Raw genomic sequence first — 25,635 nt, 5'->3', positions numbered from 1 at the left:
GTTTGATACAGTATGAACTGTTTATCTCACAATTTTTTTTAAATTCAGGCCTAAATTAAGATCTAAGAAATGATTGTATTTTCTACAAAATTGGTATTTTTTCTAAAATATTTGTATTTTTTTCTAAAATTTGTTTTTTTAAGTGTGCAGAATAGGCAGAATAAGGTAAGTGAGCAACCTGAATTTTATTCAGTGTTTGAAGCTGAGCATTGAGCAAGCTAAATGCAAGTTCAAATGTTACACAGATCCTTCCAAGGTTATGAGCATTCATAGAAATCATTGTACTGGAACAGATCAAGGATTCATCTAGTCCTGCTGAGAAGCACTGGTGAAACATGCTGAAGCATAAATCAAGGCTTGATCAGGATTTCAGGTCTGTCACACAATGCTTAACCCAGCTGGAGACCTGGCAGCAGAGTGCAAATCATGGGTGACTGATCTCCCCCCACCTCCATCTTCCTGCCCCACAGGAGGTCTCATTCCTTCATTGAGTTGAAGTCTCAGTGCTAGAAGTTGCTTGCAGAAAAATCCCTCCTGGTCTTCTGGGAGGCCACGGCTTGTGAGCCCTTGCTCTGTACTTGCAAGGTGGGACTGTGTGGCTGGGGCGCCTGTTAGAGCCAGGTCTGCGCCACAGGCATTCTGTACTGACCTGCCTGCCTTCCCCAGAGCCAAGGACATAGCTCCTTGCTCTCCTATCTCTGCAGAGTCTTGGAAGATGGAAAAATGATAGCTTGTGTAGTTGGAGACAGGGGAACAACGTATGTCGAACTTACTGTTTTTAATGTTAAGGTGATGATGTGTTTCAGCTCTGCTAGTAAACAAGCATTTGCCCCGTTCCTTGGAGGAAGATGCTCAAGTGGTGCCTTCTAAGTGGCAGAGTATGGCACTTAGAGTGCGAAGCGTCTCTTGTGAAGGTGCAAACCAACCCCCACGGATCTGCTGTAGTCACAAGAAACAGGAGCAGTCTTTGTATGAGACCCTGTCATGTGTAAACCAGTCTGATAATGGTTGGGGCTATGGCTGGTCATGAACCTAGGATATACATGTAGGATCTACAGTTTGATGTAGCATCTATTTGATGTGACAGAGCTGCTTCCTGAGTAGTCCATGCTGTGAAAGCTTCTGAATCCTTCTTTGGGGAATGGAAGAGAAGGAATTTCCCTTTCCATCTTTGAAGCAATTAGGAGAAAACATGATTAACTTATTTGAAGCCTGACTGCTGTAGGTTGAGGAAATATAGAGGAAGCCACGTAGAAGCCTTCCTGCAGGGCTACCCCATCCCTTTCAGGGGTGGGAAATTCCTCAGTATTGAAGAAGTGAGTGTTGTCGGTGGTGATGATCTGAGTGCAGGTCATGGCATCCACTGAGTCCTCTGTTAGGCTCAACTGGAGTCCCTCATGAACAGCTGTGGTCTGTGGCACACAGACCATGTGCATGGCCTGCTGTGCTCTCTGGCAATGGCATGGTTGGTGAATACCCAGCAGTGCTATTGCTGCATGGATGTGGTTGGAGATCTCAGAGCAGGCGCTGTTCTGGTGTGTTTAAATTTAAGTTGTTTGGGTTTCAAAGCTGCTTGAAAAACATAGAGTGAAATTGACCTGTTAGTGGATGCCAGTGGAAAGATACAGCACAAGTAAAGTGAAGTGTTGTTGACATGCTTGTAGCAGATACCAGATTTTAGGTAAATTCCCCATTTTTCCACCAAACACTATTTTTTTAAATGATAAGTCCATAACAGCGTTTCTTTAAATACAATGTTTGACTGGTGGTTGTCAGGCAGCATGGGATTTTAATGGTTTAATATGGATACTTACCACACAGTTAAAGGTGACATAATGTGGGTTTTGGTCTCAGAAAATTAAATACTCTATTTAGCAGATTTACCTTTGAAATACCAGTAATACAGTAAGACAAAATATTCTCTTAATGCTTACTAAGACTTCAGAATTGTTTCCTGTGTAAAAATCAGTTATAATTGGGAACTATAAAATATAAAATAAAAATTCAAACCAGTGTATTTATAAGACACATAATTAGAGGTGTGGTATGACTTGACAAGATTGGATTGGATGGAATGTTAATTTTGGATTACACTTAGGAACTCATGTAGTGTTAAATAAGCCTGAGGTGCTGTGAAGATGATTGAAGCACTACACAGATGTTCATATTATTGGAAATATGATTTTATGACAGAAAATGTCTTACAGAAGGTAGTAGCTTGATATTTTGATTTCTTCAGCAATTTATGGTACGACTCAGTTTTACAGCTCTTTTCTTCCTTGTCAGATTTTTCCTGGCTTCAGCAGAGTTCTGGCTACACCTTGCACATAGCTAATTTTACAGAGAGAGAGCTGCCTTTTTTTTTTTTTTTCTCTGTAGGGCATGATGAAAAAAAGACTTTTGATCTGTTTATAAAACTGTATAAAACCAGTGCCTTCTGACTTTATATCTGCTCATCCAGTTGTAATAATAGTTTTACTGAAGTGATCTGCTATTTTAAATGGAAGAAGCAGGTGGATGTCAGCGATACACACCCAGCAGTAGATGTGGAGGAACAGTATTGTCAGACACTACCCTGTGATTTTATTGCAAAAGTGGATGTAATTTATTGTTTGAGGAAAAGAAAGCTGCAAAATATTATTTTGGAGGTGAGCCAATTCATATATTCACACAGACCACCCAGATCTGAAGCCATGTTTTATGTCTCTTAAATCTAAACAGATTCAACTGAGCACTGAGCTGCCTGCTGAGGCCAGCAGAATGCTTAGGGAAGGAAATTCCACCTTTTAATTTCCCTTTCTTTTCACATCTTCCTTAGTGAAAGGTTTCACAGCAAATAAGTCTGATGAGTTTTCAGAATAAGGAATAAGTTTTGCTTATCAGAAGTGTGGTTCCTTGCTGAGAATTAAGTTTGCTTACTCTAGGTAACAGGTATGATCCTGCAGTGCAGTCTCCTTCCAGCCATGTCTCTGTGTTGCCACAGTGTGGGCACAGCATCTAACAAATTGTATCCCTTAGTACAGGTACCTCCACTAAAGGACAAGACCAGAAAAAAAAAAAAGTGTGTGTGAAAATTTATATGTGTATCATTGGTGACTTCGTTTCATAAAGGAATTTGACAAAATTTAATGAGATTCCATGCCTTTCTGGCATGCCCTGTTGAATGATAGGGTGGCCCACCAGATGTTCTCCAGTTTAAAAAGCGCCATTTAAAAAAAATCAACAGGGGAAAAAAAAGGTAGTTTTCTCTGATATTGGGAACCTCATTTAAGAATGAGAAAAATGTGAATGTCCCAAATTGTAATGCTTTACTGTTTCATTCTGCTCTTACCTGCAAATGAAATACGGTCTTCATAATGTTTGCTTTTATGTTGTGATGACTGCAGTCACTGACAAGCTCTTTCTCAGCTAACCTTGAGAAAAATCCTTTATCCAAATGATACCAAAGAACCAGCATCCAACAGCAAATTTTCCATTGTTATATTTTCTGAAATTTTTTTGAGACTCATCTTGGAGAAATGAGTCAGTTTTTGTCAGTAAAATGAATAATTCTTTTGGTATACATAAATTAATTGATGTGCAAGCTTGTGCAATATTTTGGTTTTTCAGCTAACACTGGGGTCTGAGGAGTAATTTGTAATGTATATTATATTTAATTTATATAAACATCCACAGTTACATTTTTGCATAAATGTATTATGGAGTGTGGGCTTTCTTTGTAAAGCACTTATAACTCAAATTATCACAATTCACTAAAGCATTGATTAAGGCAATCTGGCAAACAAACTATGGCACTTTCTTCTGGCTTCATATAATTTTGTGGTGTTTCCTTGAATGTTTTGCAAAAGAGAAAACACTGTAGCTGTGGTATATCTGTTTAGAAAAATGACTCATGTAAATTTTAAAACTGCTCATTTAATGAGATTTTAAGCAACAAATTGTGTGATTTTCAAATTCATTGTGGATTTAAATTTGAGCTGCTTTATGCTGGCAGAATGGGGCAATCTGAGGGCAAAAAAGGGTAAGAAAAGTGATATATGAGAATCTCCATTTCAAAATATAATGGATTGAATTTAATATGTGACTTTTGAAATTCATATTGTGAACATATGTTAATAGAAACTTCCCACAAAAACAGATGATGAGATGTGAAAAAGATAAGAGTCGGCGAAAGTTTGTTTTTCTTCAGTGTATCTTTTTCAGGTTAGCCTTTTAACAGACATCATTTCTGTCAGGGGAGATAACTGTAAGACCTCGTGTATTAGTCAAGTGAAATCCTGACTGTGTTTCACGTGGTTTTTAAAGGATGTTACCTGCAGCACTACCTTGTGTTTCTGCCAGTCTCTTTCCTAAGGAAGCTTTGAACCCTAGAGGCAGTTTTGGTCATATTTGTAAAAGCATAAAGGTCCCAAAGATACAGAAGATTCTGTTTTTTTTCATGACAATAAGCAGTTGTGTAGACAAGACAGGTGTGCTGGTGATCACATGCTCCTGGATGAACTCAGTCTTTTGCAGACCTCTTAGAAGCGTGTGAGGGTGTTGCACTCATGGAATATGCTCGCTCTGCACATTTCCCAGGAAACAGGCTCCGTGAATTCATTTCCTCCTGGAAGAAATTGTTGCTTTAACTGTTCATGAAAAAAACAAAATTGATTTAGCCTGACAGGTTTTAAACAACTTTGCCACTGTCGTGTTGAAGTTGAATGGAGATGATCAAAAAAACCCCTGTCTAATCAATAATGAAGAGCATTTAAAAGTCTGGTATTTTTCTTGTCTCTAAAAGGGTAACTGTTCATGTGCACTCTTCTCAGTATAGATTATTTTTTTAAAACTAGTAATAACAAAAAAAGGAAAACAACATTTTTGGGGAAAAAAACAACCAAACAAAAAAACCCTGGAAGCCAGAGAAGTTCATCAAGTTATGGTTTGATGTGCTGGCAAGTTAGATAAAGTAGCAATAAAAATGCTTACTGTGTGCATATACTCAAAATCTGAGTTGTGTAAGACATGGCTTTGATGTTTCAGAACAAAGAGTTGATGAATATTGTTTGACAAGAAGCTCAACATGTCCTGGCAATGTGCCCTTACAGCCCAGAAAGCTGACCATCCAAAGCAGTGTGGGCAGCAGGGCAAGGCAGGGGATTCTGCCCCTTAGCTCTGCTCTGGTGAGACCCCACCTGCAGTGCTGCGTCCAGCTCTGGGGTCCCAGCACAGGAAAGATGTGAACCTGTTGGAGAGAATCCAGAGAGGAGTCATGGAGATGATCAGAGAGCAGGAGCACCTCTCTTGTGCAGACAGGCTGGGAGAGATGGGGTTGTTCAGCTTGGAGAAGAGAAGGCTCCAGTGTGAGCTTATAGCACCTTCCAGGGACTTCTTACGAGGGCATGTAATGATAGGACAAGGGGGAATGGCTTTACAGTGAAAGAGAATGGATTTAGTTAGAAGGAAGAAATTCTTTATTATGAGGGTGGTGAGGCACTGGCACAGGTTTCCCAGACAAGCTGTGGCTGCCCCATCCCTGGAAATGTTCAAGGCCAGGTTGAATGGGGCTCTCGGCAACCTGGTTTAGTGGAAGGTGTCCCTGCCTATAATAGAAGAGTATGAACTAGATAAGCTATAAGGTACCTTTGGATACAAATAATTCTTTAATTCTATGATTGTTAATTTTTAGTTTAAATTCATTTGGGACACAATTTCAGTATAACTTAAGGTTATTACTGCTTGTAACAATGCAAGCTCTGTATTGATGGAACAACAAGAAAAAAAACCACATACAAACCCCCCCAAAAAAACTTGGTAATATGCATGTCTGGTAAGAGAGTTTGAATCCTCCTGGAGGGCAAGATAAATCTAAGATAAAAGATGTCTTTTCTCCATCGCCTGTCTCTCCAGCTTGAAAATACAAAACACCAGGAGATTTGTACATGCACTGCTCCTCTGTGGAAACCTCTCCTGGCGAATCAGTAGGTTTAATGAAGAGGTGCAGCGTTACCCTGTCTTCTTATTTGACATCACCACTACACAGCCTCTTGCATCTTCATGAACCTTCCATGTGAGGAAAGGTGTTCTGCAGCCCCTGTTACCCATTTACAAGGCATAAGAAGGTCTGGAACTGAGTCTAGATCAAACTGTATCAATTTATCAAGAGAGAGCTAAAATGTGTGTCACCAGGTGCTCAGTGGAGCCTCTGTGACTTGACCACATAAGTATTCTGAAGCTTCAAGGTACATGCTGCTTTGTCATGGTTGTAGCTACAGGGTTCATTAGTTATCTGGACATCAGTGTCGCTTGCCTCTATCAAGAAGTCTTAATTCTGGAATATTTGCCCTGATAATAGGAATACACAACATTTTGGAGGATAACCTTCCAGAGAAGATTCATTTAATAATATAATTCTGTGCACATTATAAACAAACACCAAAAAAACTGCTATGGAAACTTTTTCTGAAACACCGTTGAAAACACTAACGCTGTTCCTGGTGCAGATTGTTTGTAATCAACTTTCATTTGCTCCTTATATATTAAACTTTCTTGCATGTGTTTTCTTCTGGCCCATAAGGATGGATCATGAATCCAAAAATGAGAAAAGAATTAATGAAGTACTCTTACTGGGATTTAACATGAGTAAGACAGGCATTACTTACTTTGTCCTTTCAAACTGCCAGTTTTAGACACATCTGCATGTTCTGCAAGATGTGGCCCTTGTACATGACTCTAGAGCATTTAGACTTTACCATTACTAGTAGGATTAGCAATATGGCTAAAGTGTTCTTCCTAATGGAGTCCAAAGTGATATTCCAGCCTGCAGTGTGACCCCCAAAACTCTCTTGGCTGCATTCCCCATGTCAGTTTTTCGCAAGCATGTTATGAAACACAATAATCTCTGAATGCCATATAATGCTGTTTTGCAAGCTAACAATGCACATATTTTTATGTATTTTGAAATGTATTTATAAAAGTAGTTAAAATACAGAACAAGTAAGTGAATATAAAAAAACCTCAAAACATCCTAAATCCCCAGGCTCCACCTTCTGCTCCATCATCGATAAATCAACAGTGTAAAATTGTTGTTTTTCTCTAGAACAAAAGTTCACAGCTGTATTTAAAAGTATTCTGATGGAAAGTGATTCATAAGGTGAAGTAATCATTTTTACACAGTGCATTTGGCAGACTCCAGCCAAATTACACCATAAAAGAAATATTATATTTGACAGCAAACTGTTAGCGATGTGAAATTTGAGAATGAAAACTATCTAAAGACATATTTATGACTATGCTGCTCTCTGATGGTACCCTGTTTTTCTTGCCCAATTGTGGTCAGTATGTGTTTTTCCCATCTTTGTGAATTTAAGCTTTAGATAAATTTCTAACCTTCTTCTGTTGTAAATTAATTTGTATTTGTTTGGTTTAGACATAATTGGAGGCTATTACATCTAATTTGTCTGCTACAAATTGTTTACTACATAGAATTCTTACAAGCTAAATATAAAAGTAATTAAACTCGTAAAGTTTTGGGCTACATCACAGGTGTTTAATTTACATCCATTTTGTCTGTTGAATTTTTGTTTGAAAAGACCATGTGTGATACACCAAACTGTTATGTACATAATGCTAGATGACTTAAAACTGTAAAAAATGATTACAGGGACTTAACAGAATGGGATAAACCTCTTTATTCCCTTTGGCTTGAGTGACTTGGGAGCAAAAGGTTGTGACCTACAGGGTCAAGAATACTGTGTGGAGTGTTTGAGGGTAGTAGATTTATCAGACTCTATTCAGGCTCTGCTTTTCCACTGAAGCTGTCCTGATGCTCTGCAATTAGTACACACCAGTTACCAGGGATGTTAATGCTCCTTCTGGGCTTTGTTTGTTTTGTTGTTTGTATAGAGTACTGACTGGGGCTTCTGACTGTGGAATTCACTTGCAAATGATTTATTTTTTATCTCTAGGATGAGTTCCAGCTGTTTTGCTTTGGGTTGTTTTTTTCCCTGGGAAATCATGGTTTCAGATAGCAATCAGAGTAGCAAACTTTGAGAAGTTATAAGCAGTTCTCCTTAATAAATATTTCTTCTTAGGCTGAGGGAATTTAGGTTCCTCTTTGTCATGAACTTTATTTCTATTTTTATTATCCTCAGAAAAAATTATTAATATGTTACTTTTTTTAGGAATTAAATTAAACATTCATCAAGGATTTATAAGAACCTATTGAATAAAGTTAGAAGTGAGGATGTCACTACATCTGTGTATTCTAGGAAACCCGTGGGATATTCTACAAAAGAATGTGCCCTTGCTTAAGCTTCTCATTCAGAAATTAAACCCCTATTGATACATGAAAACAGACTCCTATTCATATGTTCCATATGATTTGTAGCATCCTAATCCTTGCCATGAATCCTTTCCTTATTCTCAGCATCATAGACTGAAACACATCAATTCAAAACATGACTTCTTCATATTTTTTTTAAACATCAGCTCTTGGTTGAATACAGTGTTAATCATCTCTTTTCACAAGTGCTGGCAGTTTCCTAAATCCTGTTGAAGAGTAGTTTGTTTTCAGTTATGTAAAAAATTGTCCTTTTTGCATATTTACCATGAATCTGCACATTCATGCAACTACGTAATTTCATAAAACTTCAATTTCTTCCACTTCTACTAGTGCTTATACTTTTCTCCTTCAACTTCAATCAGTGTATTTTAGGGGAAACATGTAAAATACTATAGTTTTTTTTTTTTTTTTAATATTGTATTTCTAGTAGCCAGTGGAAAATAATGAATTTAATTAAACCTTTAGCAAGTAATGGGTAGAATGAAAGCCCATGCAGCTGCTACGTGCTGCCTGATTTATGTATTTGTTATTAACTTACTTGACTTTGATGTAGTTTTGTTGAACAGTGGTTGCCTTACAAAAGTAAAACTTTTGCTGTAGTTTCTTCCTGGATTACAAGTAAAATTCTGAAACCATAATGATCTTATCCACAGCTGGCTAGTTTTCATAACTTTGTTATAAACAATTAAAATTATATGGGTCCAAGAGTTAACATCTGCCATATGAAGTTAGGAACACTGTTTGCATATCGTTGACGAGTATATTAAAGTAGTAAAATAACACCAAGAACATGCCACTAGAACTTGGATTCCTCTCTACCTAACAACGGCAAATTAAAAATTAAGCCGCCTTGTCTAATCTGCTTTCATGGCTTTGCAGTGTCCAGAGTAGTCCATGAGTCAGCATCAGGTGCAGTTAGAAAAAAGACATGTTCTGGCTTGGGAAGAGATAGATGGAGGAATGTAATCCCCTGAAGAAAACAGTCCAAATGTCCTGGCTATTAGTCTAAACTTTTTCACTGGAAAGCTGTCAGAGCTGAAGGAACGGTTCATGGTGCAAATATTTTGTCTGCTGATTTTCTTCCTTTCCTGTTAAAATGTGGAGTATTAGCAGGTCAAGTGGACCAAAAATTTCCTTTGCATACTACACTCTTTCTTTACTTTGCCATATTTGGTTTGGTGCTTCTGTTGGAATTAAGGAGATGTGTCATTAGCAATCCCTGTTTATTTATTCTTACAAAACCTTTATAAAGGGAACACATCTTAGAAGCAAGACAGAAATGTAAGATCTCTCCTGAAGCGCTCTGTACAAGAGAATTCACAGGAGAAGGGGAGAAGGATGGCCAGCTTAACTGGATGGGTACAGGCACAGCCCATAGTTTCATACTGAGTCCTTGGTCTACCAGTCACACTTGAGATTGTTTCTTACAAAACATTGACTTTGAAAAAAGTGCCTGGGACAGACCACTAGAACAGTTAATTCCAGTTGGCTGCACATGTGTATCAAACACAGAAGTAGTGGCAGATGTGTTTTCTGGCCTTCCTGCAGCTGTCTCACAGTTGTGTTCCACAGCCAAGCCAGTTGTGTCGCTTCTCCAGATGTGGATTTCATCCATGCGGATTTATTTACCTGGCTGTGCCTCTTCTTTGGGCTGATAACTGACTAGCACTGTTCTTCTTCATGAAGTTAAGCTCCAAAACTGACCTTTACTTTTGGATAACAAACACAATGCAACACCTTCCATTCCCAGGCCTGCTGGGATTGCAGCCATGTGAAGGTTTGTTTGCAAAACCATTTTTATACGGCTATATAGTTTCAACAACAACAAAGTGCACTGAGCTTGCTGGCTAAATGTAAAATGAGGACAAGATTGATTTTATTCTAGGAGGACAAATGGTTACATTTGTGACTTGAACATTAAAAGTGCATGAAAATTCCAATACAAAACAGGTGAATTAAAAGTTAAAATCTGATTTTCTGGCACTTGTTTACTATTTTTTGATTTTTTTTTTTCAGCTGAAGGAACCAAGGGTTGACCGTGGGCTGATACTTTCTGGTTTTTCATTTAATGCAGTTATACTTTGTTATCAAGGACAAAGAAACTTTCAGAACAGCTTTAGAGAATCTCCACTTTTTGTTTCCCCCTTAATCAGGTTATGCCATTGGATTAAATTTTGGATATGTGAGGACATTTATGTTAAGTGTTGGCACTATTTTTCAGTCTTTTAATGTAGAATAAAAAGACTTGAAGTCATGAGAAATTGTCTTATTTTCTCCACATTCATGTAAAATATCTGACTTTTATTTTTCTTTAAAGTCTTCGGTAATGGAGAGTCCATTACATCCTTAAGCAATATATTCTTAGCCATTTTTGTATAAGAGTTTTACAGAGTCTAATTGAATTTATCTTGATACAATTTTGGTCCATTCCTTTTTCTCTCATCCACAAACATGAGGGAAATAGATTATTTGCTTTACTTTGTAGCAAACTTTAGTAGCAAAGACTTAATCACATACTGCTATTTTTTCTCCCCCTTTTTTCTCTCTACCCTATCCTCCTTTGTGATGCACAAGACAATTTATTTCAGCTGATAAAGCTTGATAAATACAATAGAGCAAGACAACTCGGTGTTTTGCAAGTTGTAGCCTTTATTTTGCATCCCAAATCAGCTTTTGCTTTTTAATGCTTCACAGTTCTTACCCTGTATTTGTGTGGTTGCTTGTTTCTACGTACATATAATGCACATGCTGTTGATGAATAGCATCCTGGTTTTTTTTCTGAGCCAATCTCTTCCACTTAATAAAATCATAGAATCACAGAATAGTTTGGGTTGAAAAGAGCCTTAAAGATCGTCTAGTTCCTGCCTCCCTGTCATAGGCAGGGCCGCTTTCCACTAAACCAGGTTGCTCAGTGCCCCATCCAACCTGACCTTGAACACTTCAGGGGATGAGGCATCCACAGCTTCTCTGGGCAACCTGTAACAGTGTCTCACCATGCTCACAGGAAATTTTTTTTCCTAATACTTAATCTGAACCTGCTCTCAGTTTAAATTTACTGCCTCTTGTCCTAAGACTAAATGTCTTTCTAAATAGCCCCACTCTGGTTCTCTTGTAACCCCTTTAGGTATTAGAAGGTGATATAAGGTCTCCCCAAAGTCTTCTCCAGACTGAACAACCACAACTCTCTCAGCCTGTTTTAGCAGCTCTTGTAGCCATTTTCTGCTCAGTATTATCTGCAGATGTAGTAGGCATGCACTTTTTTCTCTGTCACCACTCTCATTACTGAAATTACTGAGTAGCAGACATCCAGAATTGGTCCTTGTAGAGTACCACTTGGTCTGTCCTTCCAGTTTTTCAGGAAGGCATTGACAGCTGTTCTCTCACTACTCTTGTCTAACCAGTTTTGTATTCATTCTAGATATCTTCCATTAGATTATGTTTGTGTGGTTGTTTTTGTAAGAAAAAGTCACATGCTTTAGGTCCAAAGCCTGAATTAAGTCAACAGCATAAGACACAGATCGCTTTGCATTCCTAGTCACAAAATGTGACCCAGTGTTACAAGGATTTTTTCTTGATAAGCATGTATTCATTGTTAGTCATGGCCTCATGATTGTCTTCCAGGTGCTTACAGGGTCTGTTTATGTATAACCTTCCTCCTTAGGAAGCCAGTTGAATTGCAGTTTTGTCTAATTCCTCCTTTCCCAGACAGTACCATAGCTAGTGTTTAGCACTGTCTTTTCTAAAAATAACTAAACATCCCCCAGTTATGTAGCTTTCTCACTATTGAGGTCACTTTGGTGGCTCACAATCAGTCTGTACCTGACCTTCTCTAGGAATGCCAGGAAAATTCAGATTATGCTACATATTTTGTAGCTGACAAAAGCAGATGTGGTATATTACAAAGTGAAATAATTGTGGGAGGTTCTACTGATTTCCTAAAGGATACCAACAGCATTTAGCTTCCCAGAATAATTTTTAGTAGATTATTTTCATAAATACCATGTTCTTGCTTAAAATAGTTAACTGCAGCAAGTATTCAGTGTAGCATAATTAATTTTATTTTTCTTTGTATTTTTGAGGAAATCTTGTGTTTTATCTGGATGATTATGTACATTCTTGATATGGAGTTAATTCTTTCTTAAAAATGTTTTTTCAAAAAATGAAAATTGGAAGCAATTCCAGATGTTCAGAAGCCACATTTACGTGATTATTAGAAGAAGAAAGAACAAGCATTGTCCATCATAGAAGTGACACATCCTCCCTCTGTGACCTGTAGGCTTGGGCTTTGTGTCAGGTCACTCCAGGTCTCATGACCAGTCTCTCAAGTTGGTCTTTTTGGTTTTTTTGGTGATGCAACTTTCTATTCCAAATACTGCACCTGGATGTGCAGCACTAAAATTATGATCTAATTGGCCAGCACTGTAGTAATTTAAAATAAAACTGTTATGTTAGAGTAAAATGTGGTCTCTTGGTGAAGCATAAGCCAGCAAGGGAGTTACTTAGAAGTGGATTTCTGTGGTTGCACTGAAATTTGGTTTTCAAAATAGTGTTTTCTTGAGGCTGTGCACAAACACTTTATTCACTCTGTGGTTCTTCCAGAACAGATTTTACATTTTAATGTAATTTCAAGACTTCCTATGGTACTTACAAGCATCAGAGGCAAATACCACAGCATTCATCTCGGAGATGCAGGTGTGAACTCTAGGTCAGTGGGTAAATCTGCAAGGAGCAGTCGTCATCACAAAGAAATAGAAGTTGAATTTCAACAAACATTGCAACATAGTCATTTAGTTTGTGTGTAATAACCAGCTGATATTGTCCTATTGCTTATGGCTAAATACTTGTAACGGTCTTGATGATTTTGGCAACATTCTGTATTATACGGAATTAAAAATATTTCTGAACAATAGAGTGAAGATCTCAATTCAAGTCAATGTACTAAAAATAGCTCCCTGGTCTTCACTATCCTAGCTCAGCAATGGCCTGGGCACATTCAGAATGACTGCTAATTTCTTTAAAATATTTTCATTTCATTATAAATTTATCCTGATCATATATGTTATTAAATGTCAGAGATAGGATTCATAAATGTAAAAATATAAATGGATTTTCTTTTAATCACATTTTCCCCAAATTGAAACAAAGCATACAGCCAAACCTTTCCCTCAAATCCAATTACAGGATAATTTGGGAAAATCAAATGATGTATCCATTTCTCTTGAATGCTTGAATTAATCAATCAGTGAGAGAAGTTTAGCTCACTGAAATTTTGAATCATTTGTAAAGAGCATTAAGTATGTTTACAAAACACAGTTACAGCAAATTTAGCCTCTTATTTTTTCTTTTCTATCTTTTTCTTTTTTTCCATTTGCAAAGAGCCATAAGAAAAAGCCAGAGGAAAATCTGTCAGTAGATAAGTTTAGCACAAGTCTCCTTCTAAGAGAGAATCACTTCAGGTGCCACTATTATTTAATAATGAGCAAAACCTGTTGTGGGTTTAAGGATTATTTGTTTTGTAGTCTTGTAACAGCATGTCCCTTCAGTGACTGACTCATTGTTCTAACAACGAGACGGCATCAGTGCAGCCCTGGCTCCAGAGGTGGACGTGGCTTTGTACACGTGTCGAGGTACATTTCTCTGTGTCATCATGCCTCTAGAGACAATTTGACTTCCCATCTCCATGTCTCCAGGGCTTTTTTTCCATTTCCTATTTTTGTTCTGTGCCTGATTTGGAGAGAATGTTTGGGTTTTGCTTTAACAGAAGGTTGCTGTATTTTGTTAAAACACTTGTAAGAAAAAGGCCAAAATTGAATAGTGGAAAAATTACATCATTTCGCAAAATTCAACAAATCACTTGAACTAAGCAGATAAATCCTTAACTTCAGTGTTTAGTCAGCTTTTTAATTGCTTGGAGAACTGTATTCAGCTCTGAAGTCCTCAGCATAGGAAAGACATGTACCTATTGGAGCAGGCTCAGAGGAGGCCACGAAGATGATCAGAGGGCTGCAACACATTTCCTGTGACAAGCTGAGTTGAGGTTGTTCAGCCTGGAGAAGAGAAGGTTCCTGGGAGACCTTAGAGCACCTTCCACTACCTAAAGGGGATTTATAAGGAAGGTGGATTTATAATTTACACGTTTTTAATAGAACCTGTAGTGACAGGGCAAGAGGTAATGATTTTAAACTCAAAGGGTAGATTTAGACTGGATAGAAGAAATAAATGTTTTATTTTAAGAATGGTGAGACACTGGCAAAATTTTCCCAGGGAGGTGGTAGATGTCCCATTGCTGAAAACATTCAAAGCCAGGCTGGCTGGGGCTATGAGCAGCCTGATCCAGTGGAGGGTGTCCCTGCCTTTGGCAGGGGTGTTGGACTAGAGGATCTTTAAAGGTCACTTCCCCATACTGTTCTATGGTTCTATGTTGGCTTCTTCTATTAGCTCTGTGAGGCAGGGGCTTTGATGAAGGATTTTGAGATGGGAACGTGGCCACCTGAATGATTCAGTTGTTGCTCCTGAGCCCACAGCACAGCATTGTTGGTACAAAAAATATGGAACATTGCATCCAGCTAAATTAACAAAACTTTTTTTGTCGTTTACAAGATCTTTTAAGAGAAATTCCACCTACTGAAATTGAAGTTACTTGCACATTTCAGAAAGTGCTAATCTCTGAAGAAATGAGAGTGTTGTAAGTAGTAGGATAATTAACATCAGTAGAAATCTGATTTCAATTTGACAGTAACACAGAAAACTTGATTAACAATCAGATGTGAAGTTGATTTACAGCAACTTTGGTTTAGAACTCTGAATCCAGTATTGTAAATTAACTTCAATATAAATACCTTTCCTTTTAATTGCAGTGTCACATTATTCACAGAATTGCAGAATTTTTGTTCTAAAATATAACTCTCTGGATTTACATGAGAGCTTAATGGGACCATAGGTCACTGTTGACTACATGGTTTGTCATTTCCAGGCACCTTTTCTTTCCACGTATTGGAAATGATGCATTCAAATTGGGTCAAGAAAAAAATAATGTACTTCCTCCATGGTGCTAATCTCACCCTTCTCCTTGAATGTTGTCCCTATTTATGGTTTCTTTGTTCATTTACTTTTTTATAAAATATGATTTTATATTCACTGCATATAATGATTGCAAAACCGTGGCTTTTTCAAAAGATCATTTTATACTTCAGGCACAACTAAAAGAAATGCCATGGATACATTCTTTAGTTAAACACACAGAAGTTAGCTATCTGATTTGGAAGCACGTTATGAGACTTTTGACTGAATTTTGATCCTGGTTACATTTGCACATTTAAAAGTTTGAAGTATAATTTTTATAAACTACAACTCCTCTGATTTCAATTTTTTTAATGCAATTTCTGACATGTTTTCCAAAAGCTGCATGTTGTCCATGGGGTAGGAGATTAGATTTTTTGCTTATAATTATACCTTATATTATTTTCACAGTTCTGGCCTGAATAGGTAAGACCTGTGTGTAAAAATAGAAAGAAAATATATGTTTAATCTATAGAAGTGGAAATTCACAGGAGAGTCTCGGTATGAATAATTTTTTCCCATAAATTTACATCTGGATTTCCTCAATGCAGTTTTTCTTAAGAAAGAGAAATGAGCTTTCGAGAATAACAGAAGGACAGCTGGGGGGAAATGTGGAAGAGCAGCTCAACTTGTAAGAAGAAAGGGCAAAAGAGAAGATGGAAAAAGAAGAAGAGAAATAGATACAGAAGACATCTCAGAAAAATCACACCTGTTGCTGTTGACTTTTAACACTGGGGAGAGGATGAGGAATTAATCATTCAAGACCATGGAATCCAGTTGAAAAACAGAAGGAGGGAGATACAGTAACTTCTCTAAGCAACTTAAAACAGAAAATGGATTCCTCTGTAGATCAACATAGGTTACAAAATACCCTAGATAGCCTTTAATTCCTAAAAGCAAGGGATTTAATAGCAAGAGGTATAGCTGGCATGTTCAAACACAGTCACATTTCATCACTATGATCCTCCCTCCTCCATAAAGAAGACACATTAACATGGAAACATGGTCCCCCTGACCAGTCTTCACAGGCAGTGGTGCTGCAGTAAAATGCTAACACATGTCCTGTGCTTGAAGTGCTTCCTTCCCATGTGGCCATAATAAGAGCTCTACATGTAGGAGTTTCTAATTTACTCTTACCCTGAAGGATACCATAAGCACTGTGGGGATGTTGTTAAACATGGCATGTTGTTACTACTGTGAGCTGCTTTCTGCTTACCAATTCCGTGGGTGAAAAGTGACGTTCCCTCAGAAGGTTTCTTGTGCAGTGTATATTTATTGGTCACAGAGGAAATCTTGAGAAGAGCTATGACAAAACATACTAATAAAAAAACCCAAAACAGACATACTAATAAAAAAACCGAAAATACAATTGCTGGCATCCAGGCTTGCAGTTCAGTGTGAGAAATTCTTCCCACAGGATGGAGGGAGAGTACAGTTAACTCATGTACAGCACCTCTTTACATATACAAACATAATTAGAGTTAGTTCATGTCTTGTTGGAAATATAGTTTGTATCAAGTCTTGGCTCTATTCCACTTTTGCTGTTTCCTTTATGAAAAAATAAATGTGTGTGGCCATAAGTTAAATTTATCTTATAAATATGCACAATTAAAATCAACCATATTTGCTCATGTGCCAGAATAATCCCAGCAGGGGAATTTTGAGAACCCAAATTTATTGCTTTGGCTCCTTGATTCTCCTGCTCCTTCGGCTCCAAGCAGGGCTCTGGCCAAACACAAGCTGGAACAGAGTAGAGCATTTCTGCTGTGTGATCAGGTACATGGTGCCAGCAGGGACAGCTGGCAAAGTCACTGGCACTCTTGGCTTTGTACCAGGGACAATCCCCATCTGATGGGAAAATGCAGCCAAATTATGCACCATTTAAATTACTGCTTGCTGGGCAAAAAACAGTGTTGACCTCTTGCAGAATGGGATTTGATCCCTGGGACATTCAGGGTGGTGGGAAACATAGAGCAGTAGAATGTTCTGGTTTGGAAGGAACCTTAATGACTGTCATGTGCCGGGACACCTTCCACTAGAAGAGGTTGTTCAAAGATCCGTCCAAGCTGGCCTTGAACGCTGCCAGGGATGGGGCATCCACAGCTTCTCTGGGCAACCTGTGCCTCGTCACTCTCACAGTGAAGAGTTTCTTCCTAATATCTAATCTAAACCTGCCTTCTCAGTTTGAAGCCTGTCCTCCTTGTCCTATCACTACATGCCCTCGCAGAAGGGTAGGTGAGCTACACCAAGTTCCTCTGATGCCATACAACTCGGTTATCCCAGGCTTTGCAAGATGAATAGTATCCTAAACCCCCCTTATAATTCACTATTTAGATTTTTCCCCTCTCAGGGGTGTCTGCAGTGCTGGGCACATGTAATGCATTGTACTAGGCTCATTTGAAGCTTGAGTAGCTCGGGGGGGTCAGCAGCAGAGTGCAGGCTTTTTCACCCCTTGAGCAATGAAGCATTGAGTAAAAGTTATTATAACCAATTAGTGGTGGCATTACTATTACCAATTAGTGGCTGTATGAAGCAAATCATTACTCTTAGTTCAGTTATTAGCAGCCAGGTGTTCATGAAAAGTGCCATGTGCAGCCAGTGTTGTACCTCAGCAGTCAGTGTTGAGGCCAGTCACTGAATTTGTGATGTCTCTGCAAGGGGGTTGTCACAACACACCTCCCCACCCACCCACCCCTCCCCCTGCCAAAAAAAAAAAAAAAAAGTATTTGAAGTCAGTGTGTAGGGCTTTTTTGGTTGCTGTCAGTATTGTGTACCTAGTGAGTGAATGAAAAACATCACTTCAATCTCCAGACCAGCATTCTGAAACCTTAAATATAGTGAATTCATGATGTAAAGCAAAAAATTAGAATTACAGTTTTCTTGTTGGTTGCCTCTTCATTTGTAAGAGCAAAATGGCCATGCCAGAGAAGGGAAATTACAGTACAAATTACTCTTGACTGCAAGTATTTTTTTCTCTAGGGCTCCTGTTTATAAAACCCTCAATAAACACTATTTCCACAGTCCCATTAGTTTTGCAGAATGGCTTCACAGAAGACAATTTAGACAGCAAGCAACATTAATTAAATTTTATTTAAGAGCTTGCACTTTTTACTTTGTTAAAAATAAATAGGAAATTAAGAGGGGAAAAATTCTAATTGTGTCTTCAGCATCACTTCCTTACTGAACTACATATTTAACTTTGATGTATTTTTCAGGGAGATTCATAGCTGTAGCTCCAAATACACAGAACAACTAAAAAAATAAGAAAAGTAAGCATAACTAATAAAATTCCAAAACACTAAATACTTTCTGCATAGAATTGAATTTTTTTGTGTATTGAATAGGCATTAGAAATATTTTTTGTTTATTGGAGGAAAAAAATGGGGGGTTGGAGTGCTGTTTTCTCTTTTGGTGATTCAGGTGTCTTCTGATTTTCGGTATTAGTGAAGAAAGGATTTGAGGTCAATTTAAAGGAAATGAATTGTAGGTTAGCATCCATCAGGGTGCTTCAAGCACAGCTGGGCGGGGACATCTGGTGGTGCAGTAAAGGAATCATTGAACACTTGCAACTGGAAATGCAGTTGCATTGGCATGATTAAGGAGAAAACATAATTATGGTCATACTGTGATTACTTTTCTGTTCTGATATTATTCTAGAAACACTTACGTGCATGTTTAGATTGCAGTTTGTGTATGGTTTTAATTTACTGGAAAAGTAGAAACTAAAGCCCTATTCATGAGCTGGCAGCTTGCAGGCATAATGTGTTGGACACCCTTTACTCAAAGGGAATTTAACCTACAGTCAGCTGGAGGTTTAAAATCAAACTTAGGAAACTGGACTGTGGTACTGTGGATGGAGTGGGGTGTATGTTAAACCTGTGCATTTGGACTCTGGACTTCTGCCAGTGATTCACTGTGATCTCTGGGCTAAGCTGATTTGAGTTGTTTCAGTCCATAATTTTTGTTTTCAATCCATCTTTGAGTCCATCGTTCTGTAAAAGTGCTGTGATAGTGTTTCAGCTTCTGAATTGTATGTATGGGTAAAGAATCATAAATAAAATTACTGCATATCTTTGGTTTCAAAGTTCTATGTTAATTAAAGATACAATGAGCAAATTTATTTTTACATATTTACCTTAAACCCCTATACATCATAAATATGTGACCAATATTTTAACTGCAGTCATTTTAAAAGACAAACTCATTGCAATAATTTTTTTGGTGCTGTGTGTAACTGTGCACATGCTGACAATACCAAGTCCTTAGAAACATATGTGTTGAAGGTCGTAACCTTGGGAAGAATTTCTCTGGAGTGTTTAGTGCTGTGATGTCTTACCAGCTCTGCACCAGGCACTCCCCTGCCAGGACAAAGCAGCACATTCTTCATTTGTGAACATCTTTGATCTTGATACGTTTTTCCTGCTCTTTGTGTGTATCCAGCCATTGGTAGTGCATGTTGACCATGCAGGGAGCCTTCTGGGAGATGGTGTCACCTGCTCTTGAAGGATGTGAGCACAGCACTTCCAGGGACAATCTGCTCTCTGCAGGTGGAAGGCAAAGGGTTGTCGTCAGCTGCTTCTGTTTACAAAGCTTTTTCAACTTCTGTCCTGCCTTCCCTTAGAGTAGGTGTGCTCTTGTAATGGTGGTGTTGATAAGTTACTGGTTTGTGTATTGTGTCAGGAATGCATTTTTACCATCATGTGTTCCCCATACAATTCTACAAAAAGAAAAGGGGAGAAAACACAAATATCTCCTCTCTCCTGTGCTATCAACGTGGTTTTTCAGGAGGAATCAGTAGCAGCTGCAAGCTACAGCTCCTTTTATTGTATCCTGGACAGAAAAAAGTCAATAACCCAAATCTTCATAGCCAAATATGGGCTTCTTGCTGTGGTCATTCTTCACAAGAGGAGCCCTATAGTTGGTAAGAACAGATATATATTATATATATACATACTATCAAGCTCAGAATCAGAGCAACCACTGACTGTATAATTGAAAAACTGGGACTTTCAGATTAGGAGTCTTTTTAAAGTAAGAAGCTGCAGAGATCAGCACTTTGCAAAGTACAACAATTTGTCTCAAAGTCAGAGAAACTATTCCCTGCAGCTTTTCACAAGAAGGGTGGGTGTTTCATTGAGATCCAACTCTCCTTTCTCTCCTTGCAGTAAAAACTTCTGTTTTGTTAAACTCATCATGACTACTTTTCCATAAAGCAGCAGTTCTTTGTCATCTCACATTGATGTCCTAGTGGTTCTGTTACCATCCTTTAGAAATTTCTTCACTCTTGGTTTGGATAAAAAAGAGAAGCACTGGCATTTGATACTGTGTCCCTTGTTTCAGAGATGTCCCAAGGCTGTGGTGACAAATGGGAATCGAGGATAACCACAGAGCTGTTGCAAACGTGCTGGTTTTTGTTAATGAAAAGCTGGTGTTCCTCCACAGCCCTTCTATGCCATATTTAATCTGTAACACTTTATATTGCCAGCAGCCCATTATAGAGAAGTCTTTTGGTTCTGTCTTTCAGGTGCAAAGATGGCTTGAAAGGATTTACATACTCTGCACTAAAGTAAGTAAAGTTTCTGTGACTATGTAAGGCAAGATTTTGAGGAATCATGCACAGTGGCAGCTACATTGTAAGAAAAGATTATTCCTAAGAAAAATTATGTAGCTTTAAAATTAAACTTTTGGGTATTCAACATATTTTCAAGAAGGCATAATCATAGAATCATTTGGATTGGAAAAGACTTCTAAGATCATCCAGTCCAACCTTTAATCCAACACTGCCAGGTCCACAACTAAACCATGCCCCCGAGTGCCACATCAACATGTCTTTTAAATACTTCCAGGGAGGGTGACTCCACCACTTCCTGGGCAGCCTGTTCCAATGCTTGACAATTGTTTCAGTGAAGAAATTTTTCTAATATCCAATCTAAACCTCCTCTGGTGCAGCTTGAGGCAGTTTCCTCTTTGTGTGTTGGCAAGAGAGAAATCCTTTCATATTTGGGACTGTTATTAAAGGAAAGTCAGACATACAATTGCATGTTATTGAAGGAGCATTTATCTTCTGTCTTTCTAAATATGGGTTTCATGATAACCCATGTTTTCCTGGAAGCAAATGGCTGCCGTGTTTTTAGGTGGATCTTATTTGCTGCATTACAGAATGACAAAGTTTTTATATCTTCTTTATCCTTGGCAAGACTGCCAAGGTACAGTGTAACTGGGATTATAGTTCATGGTGTTAGTAAACATCTTGCCATTGTGTCCTCCCTTACTCTTGATACACAGTAATTCTACATCTAAGATGAGCCAATATATTGACAATATCAACTTCTGGATGAAGAAAGAAGGCTGAAGATGAGGCCAAGCAAAACAAAGTTGATGCTTTCAGTGGGAGCAAAAACATTTTGAAGATTCTGCAAAATATATATTTTATAAAAATATTGTAGTAATTATCAACCTTTATGTAACTCCACTTTGCTGTAGAGAATTGAGGTATTTCAAGTGCCTTTTTATATTATTACTTAGTGTTCTTCCTTTGTCTGAGAGGTGGACTTCCCTATTAATGTTTTTGTTTTTAATTTTAAAAAATTCCCAGCATCAGTTGTATCCTCTAGCTGAAGTACATCTTTAAATACATGTCAATGGAGTGATCTTCTCTAAAGACATACGAGGTTTGGTTGCTGTATAAGAGTTTTTACAGGCCTGGGAGTAACTTCAATCTGGTCTAAGACTTACAGCAATAAGCTTATACAGGACTTCATATATTTCTTTGAGTTACTTATGTAATTGCTTTGTTCGGTTTTGCTTTTTTCTTTCAGGTTCATTGTAGGGAAAGAAGAAATCCCCACCCATTCTTTTTCACCTGAAGCAGCATTTTCAAAAACAGATAGAAAAATCAAGCATAGTGAAAAAGTATCACAGCCAATGAACATACTGACACTAACAAAAAAGCTCGTGGACAAAGTGTGAGTAAAAAAACCCAAAAGAAAAACAAAAAGAATTGAATCATTGTTATATAGAGCACTTTAATGTCTATTATGTTGTATGAAAAAGTTTTGTAATACTTCTGCTTTGCATTTCAGTGTTTTTCTATTTCATTTTACTACACAGTTAATAGTAGCAGATGATGAACTCTAGTGAAAGCAAAACTTGAAAAGCTGTATGTCATAGCTATGACTTGCAACATGCAGTTGTCTAACGAGGGAGAGCAAATTCAGTCCATGATGAGTGCAGGATGTTGGTTGCTTTTTCTGCAGTTTTCAGCAGAACCAGTTCGTGACATAGTTTTGCTGGAACTAGTGGTACTATTAAGGAGAAAAATTGCACAGCAGCAGACCTTACTTACGTCGCCATAACTGACCGTAACATCTTTTGGGGGACTTACATCCCTGTATTGCGTAAAGGAGAACTACCTAAAAGGAGGATTGATGGGACGTGGGCTCCTTTGCTGTCTGGAGATAGGAAATTGCAAAGCAAAGAGTGAGTCTAAAACTGTTTTGCATGAAATCAGATCTAGACATCTGAAGTTAGACAAGGTGGATGTCCCCCTATCTGCAGGATCCAATTCACTGTCTTTTAGTATGAGCTTAAAGAAGTGAAGCAGTGAGCTTTTCAGTCTTGTATGTTCAGATGACTTCTGCTATGACTGATTCCTCTGCTTCAGGCATGTTGGATACCACAAGAAGTAATTCATTTTCGGGGAAGATGGAGTGAAAAATGGGTTAGGGGTGTGTTCACATGACACCTATGACTCTTCACTTCCGCCGACCTCTTCAAGAGCAGTTTTATGACCAAATCTCTACCTGCTGTCATGCAGCAGAGAGTCTTCCAAGTGCATTGTGTACTCAAAGTAGTGGCTTATTTTACATGCTCAGATGATGAGCAGTGATGAAGTGATCCCCATCACATGGTGACTTCCTATGATTTGCTGTGGGTTTTAGTTGAAAAATATGAGGGAAGTCATCAGTGGTTTTTCAGACATGGCTGTGTATTAGACAGCAAAAGTCCTACAAGGAAAAGACACCGCCAGCCATAATCAAATGCTTTTACCTGAATTGCTTATGCCTGTTTTGTCTTAAATACCTGTTATTCAGTTTGCTAGAGATAGTTCATTGCTCTCCTGTTGTTGGTTAAATGCAAGGATTGAAGATGGAGAACTTTTTTTTTAATGTTTTGAAACTCCCAACTCACACATTCAGCAAACTTTCAATATGGAGTTTTTATGCTCCCACTGGTTTCTCTTCCATATGGTTCTTCTCAATATAATTGAGTCTAAATGCCTGTAACCTGAGCACATTCTCATTACAATTTTGCTACATAAACTGACCTCACAGATGATTTATGGCCATTAGAATTTATAGTACACAATTCAAAACTTCGAAGATATTTGACATAGTTTATAAATTGTGTAATTTATTTTACATTAAATCTTAAATACTTGGATATAGCAAAATATAATGTTCAGACCCGGTATGACATGACTTATTTTAATTCTACATAGTGCAGGGCTAGAAACTGTACAACCCACACATCCCACCAGCCCAAGCCAGTCTGTTTCAAATGCTCAAAGTCAAATTCTCAGTCCAAAGGAAGAGCTACATAAAAATCTACACTGCAGAAGAAATAGCCCAAAAGTGAGATGCTTGCAATTGAGATAAGTCTCACAGGGGGTGCATTTGTATGATCTGCATTGCCCTTCAGTGACCCTTACAGTGATGTGAAAGATGAAAGGACACAGGTAACAGATGCTTGCTCAAATATCCTTCCAGAACCATGGAGCAGAGACAAACCAGGAGAAGTCACATCACTTCTCCTTGTTGACCACAGCAGAAAATTTGTTCTTTAATTTAGCATTTTATGTGTAGCATGGCAAGAGGTTGGATCCAAATAAGTGTGCAGACACTTTTTTCTTGGTGTACAACTAAAGTATTGTTGGTTTTTATTGTCTTTTTATGGCATCATAAAAGTTCACAGTGCCCTTCAGTGGGTAATGGGGAGAATGAGTGTTGGGCAAATAGCACTTTATGTATTTTTAGGCAAGAAAAATTTATGAAGTCTCCTGTCGCTGACGCTGAAAACAGCTACGAGTTAATACGTGTTTCATTATGCTTTTTGCAGGTGCAAACATGGCCCAAGGCATAGATGCTGTAAACACTATGGAGATAATTGCATCTCATACTGTATTAAAGTAAGTGCAGAAAAAGTTGGATTGACAAACTCTGGCAAAGAGGGGGTCAAAGTCTGTAGTCAGGAAAAGCATATGCTTAGGAAGTGAGAAATGAGCCTATTACTCATTCTTCTTCTATTGAAAATGTGACAAGCCAGAAAACAGATTTTCTCAATTTAGGATGGGGTTGTGGTGGGGTTAAAGTTCTCTGGTCTTTCAGATTAGCTGTAGTGAATGAGTAACATAAAATGTGTGGGAAAAAAATGGCCTAGCAAGCAAGGAACTTGTTTAACTATGTGATGCACTTCACGGCTGAGCCCACTTGTGACTCCCCCCTAAATAAAGCACCTGGAATGTGCTGCTGTGGCAGGCAGCCGTGGTTCCCGTGCAGCTGCACAGCTCTGGAACGTCGCTGCTGGGCACTGGGTGCACTCCCCCAGTCGTTTATTTTAAGAGCTAAGGGTAATGAGAGATTGGTCACAGTTGCTACGCCCAGGAAGAGCTGTTTATCTCTGGTGGTATAATTCATCCTCCATTATTAATGTGATCAGTGCAATTTTTTTCAGAGAATTACTGTGCAGAAATTTGTGTTGGCTGGCATTGGGTTGGCACAGGTGGTACCACCTGCTATGCCTGTTTTGGGAGTTGGTAAGGCTCCAGAAGATCCCAATCCCTTAACAGTTGACCTGTTTTTATAAATGGAGCAGCAAAAAATGTATTTGAGTATCTTCAGATGCTTTTAATGTATATTGCTTTCAAAAATAACTTTTTAAAATGTTAAAGGAACCCAAGGATGGGGAGGGGAGGAAGGTGGATATTCAGGAATACACATCCTTTTCACTTACTGATTCAGCATAATTTTGTTTTGTTTTATATATCCTTAAATGGAATGAGGGGAGGAAAAAACCTAGCTGATAATAAAGCTGAATATAGAATTGGCCTGACAAAAAGTAAATTTTAAAAAGAAATTTTTGTAAGGCCATTCTCTTTTTAGAGAAGGAAGTTGTGCATTTGAAATATATTTCATTCTTGGACTGTCCTCTGCAGTATTTTGGTGTATAATATTCTTGACTACAATAATCTA

General features: G+C 38.1%; 1 protein-coding gene across 1 annotated transcript in view; it reads left to right on the top strand.

The window, feature by feature from the left end:
* Positions 1 to 25,635, top strand: part of TMEM135 (transmembrane protein 135) — a 159,646-nt gene that overhangs the window by 121,279 nt on the left and 12,732 nt on the right. The window contains exons 7-9 of the mRNA XM_068181563.1: positions 20,910 to 20,951; positions 22,204 to 22,350; positions 24,503 to 24,572. Of these exons, the coding sequence (XP_068037664.1) occupies positions 20,910 to 20,951; positions 22,204 to 22,350; positions 24,503 to 24,572 (259 nt within the window). The remainder of the gene's footprint in view (positions 1 to 20,909; positions 20,952 to 22,203; positions 22,351 to 24,502; positions 24,573 to 25,635) is intronic.

The sequence above is a fragment of the Anomalospiza imberbis genome, chromosome 2 (assembly GCF_031753505.1).
Source record: "Anomalospiza imberbis isolate Cuckoo-Finch-1a 21T00152 chromosome 2, ASM3175350v1, whole genome shotgun sequence".
In the NCBI taxonomy this organism is placed as follows: Eukaryota; Metazoa; Chordata; class Aves; order Passeriformes; family Viduidae; genus Anomalospiza; species Anomalospiza imberbis.
Note: the sequence above shows the minus strand (reverse complement) of the source record. Positions and strands in the feature narration are given on the sequence as shown.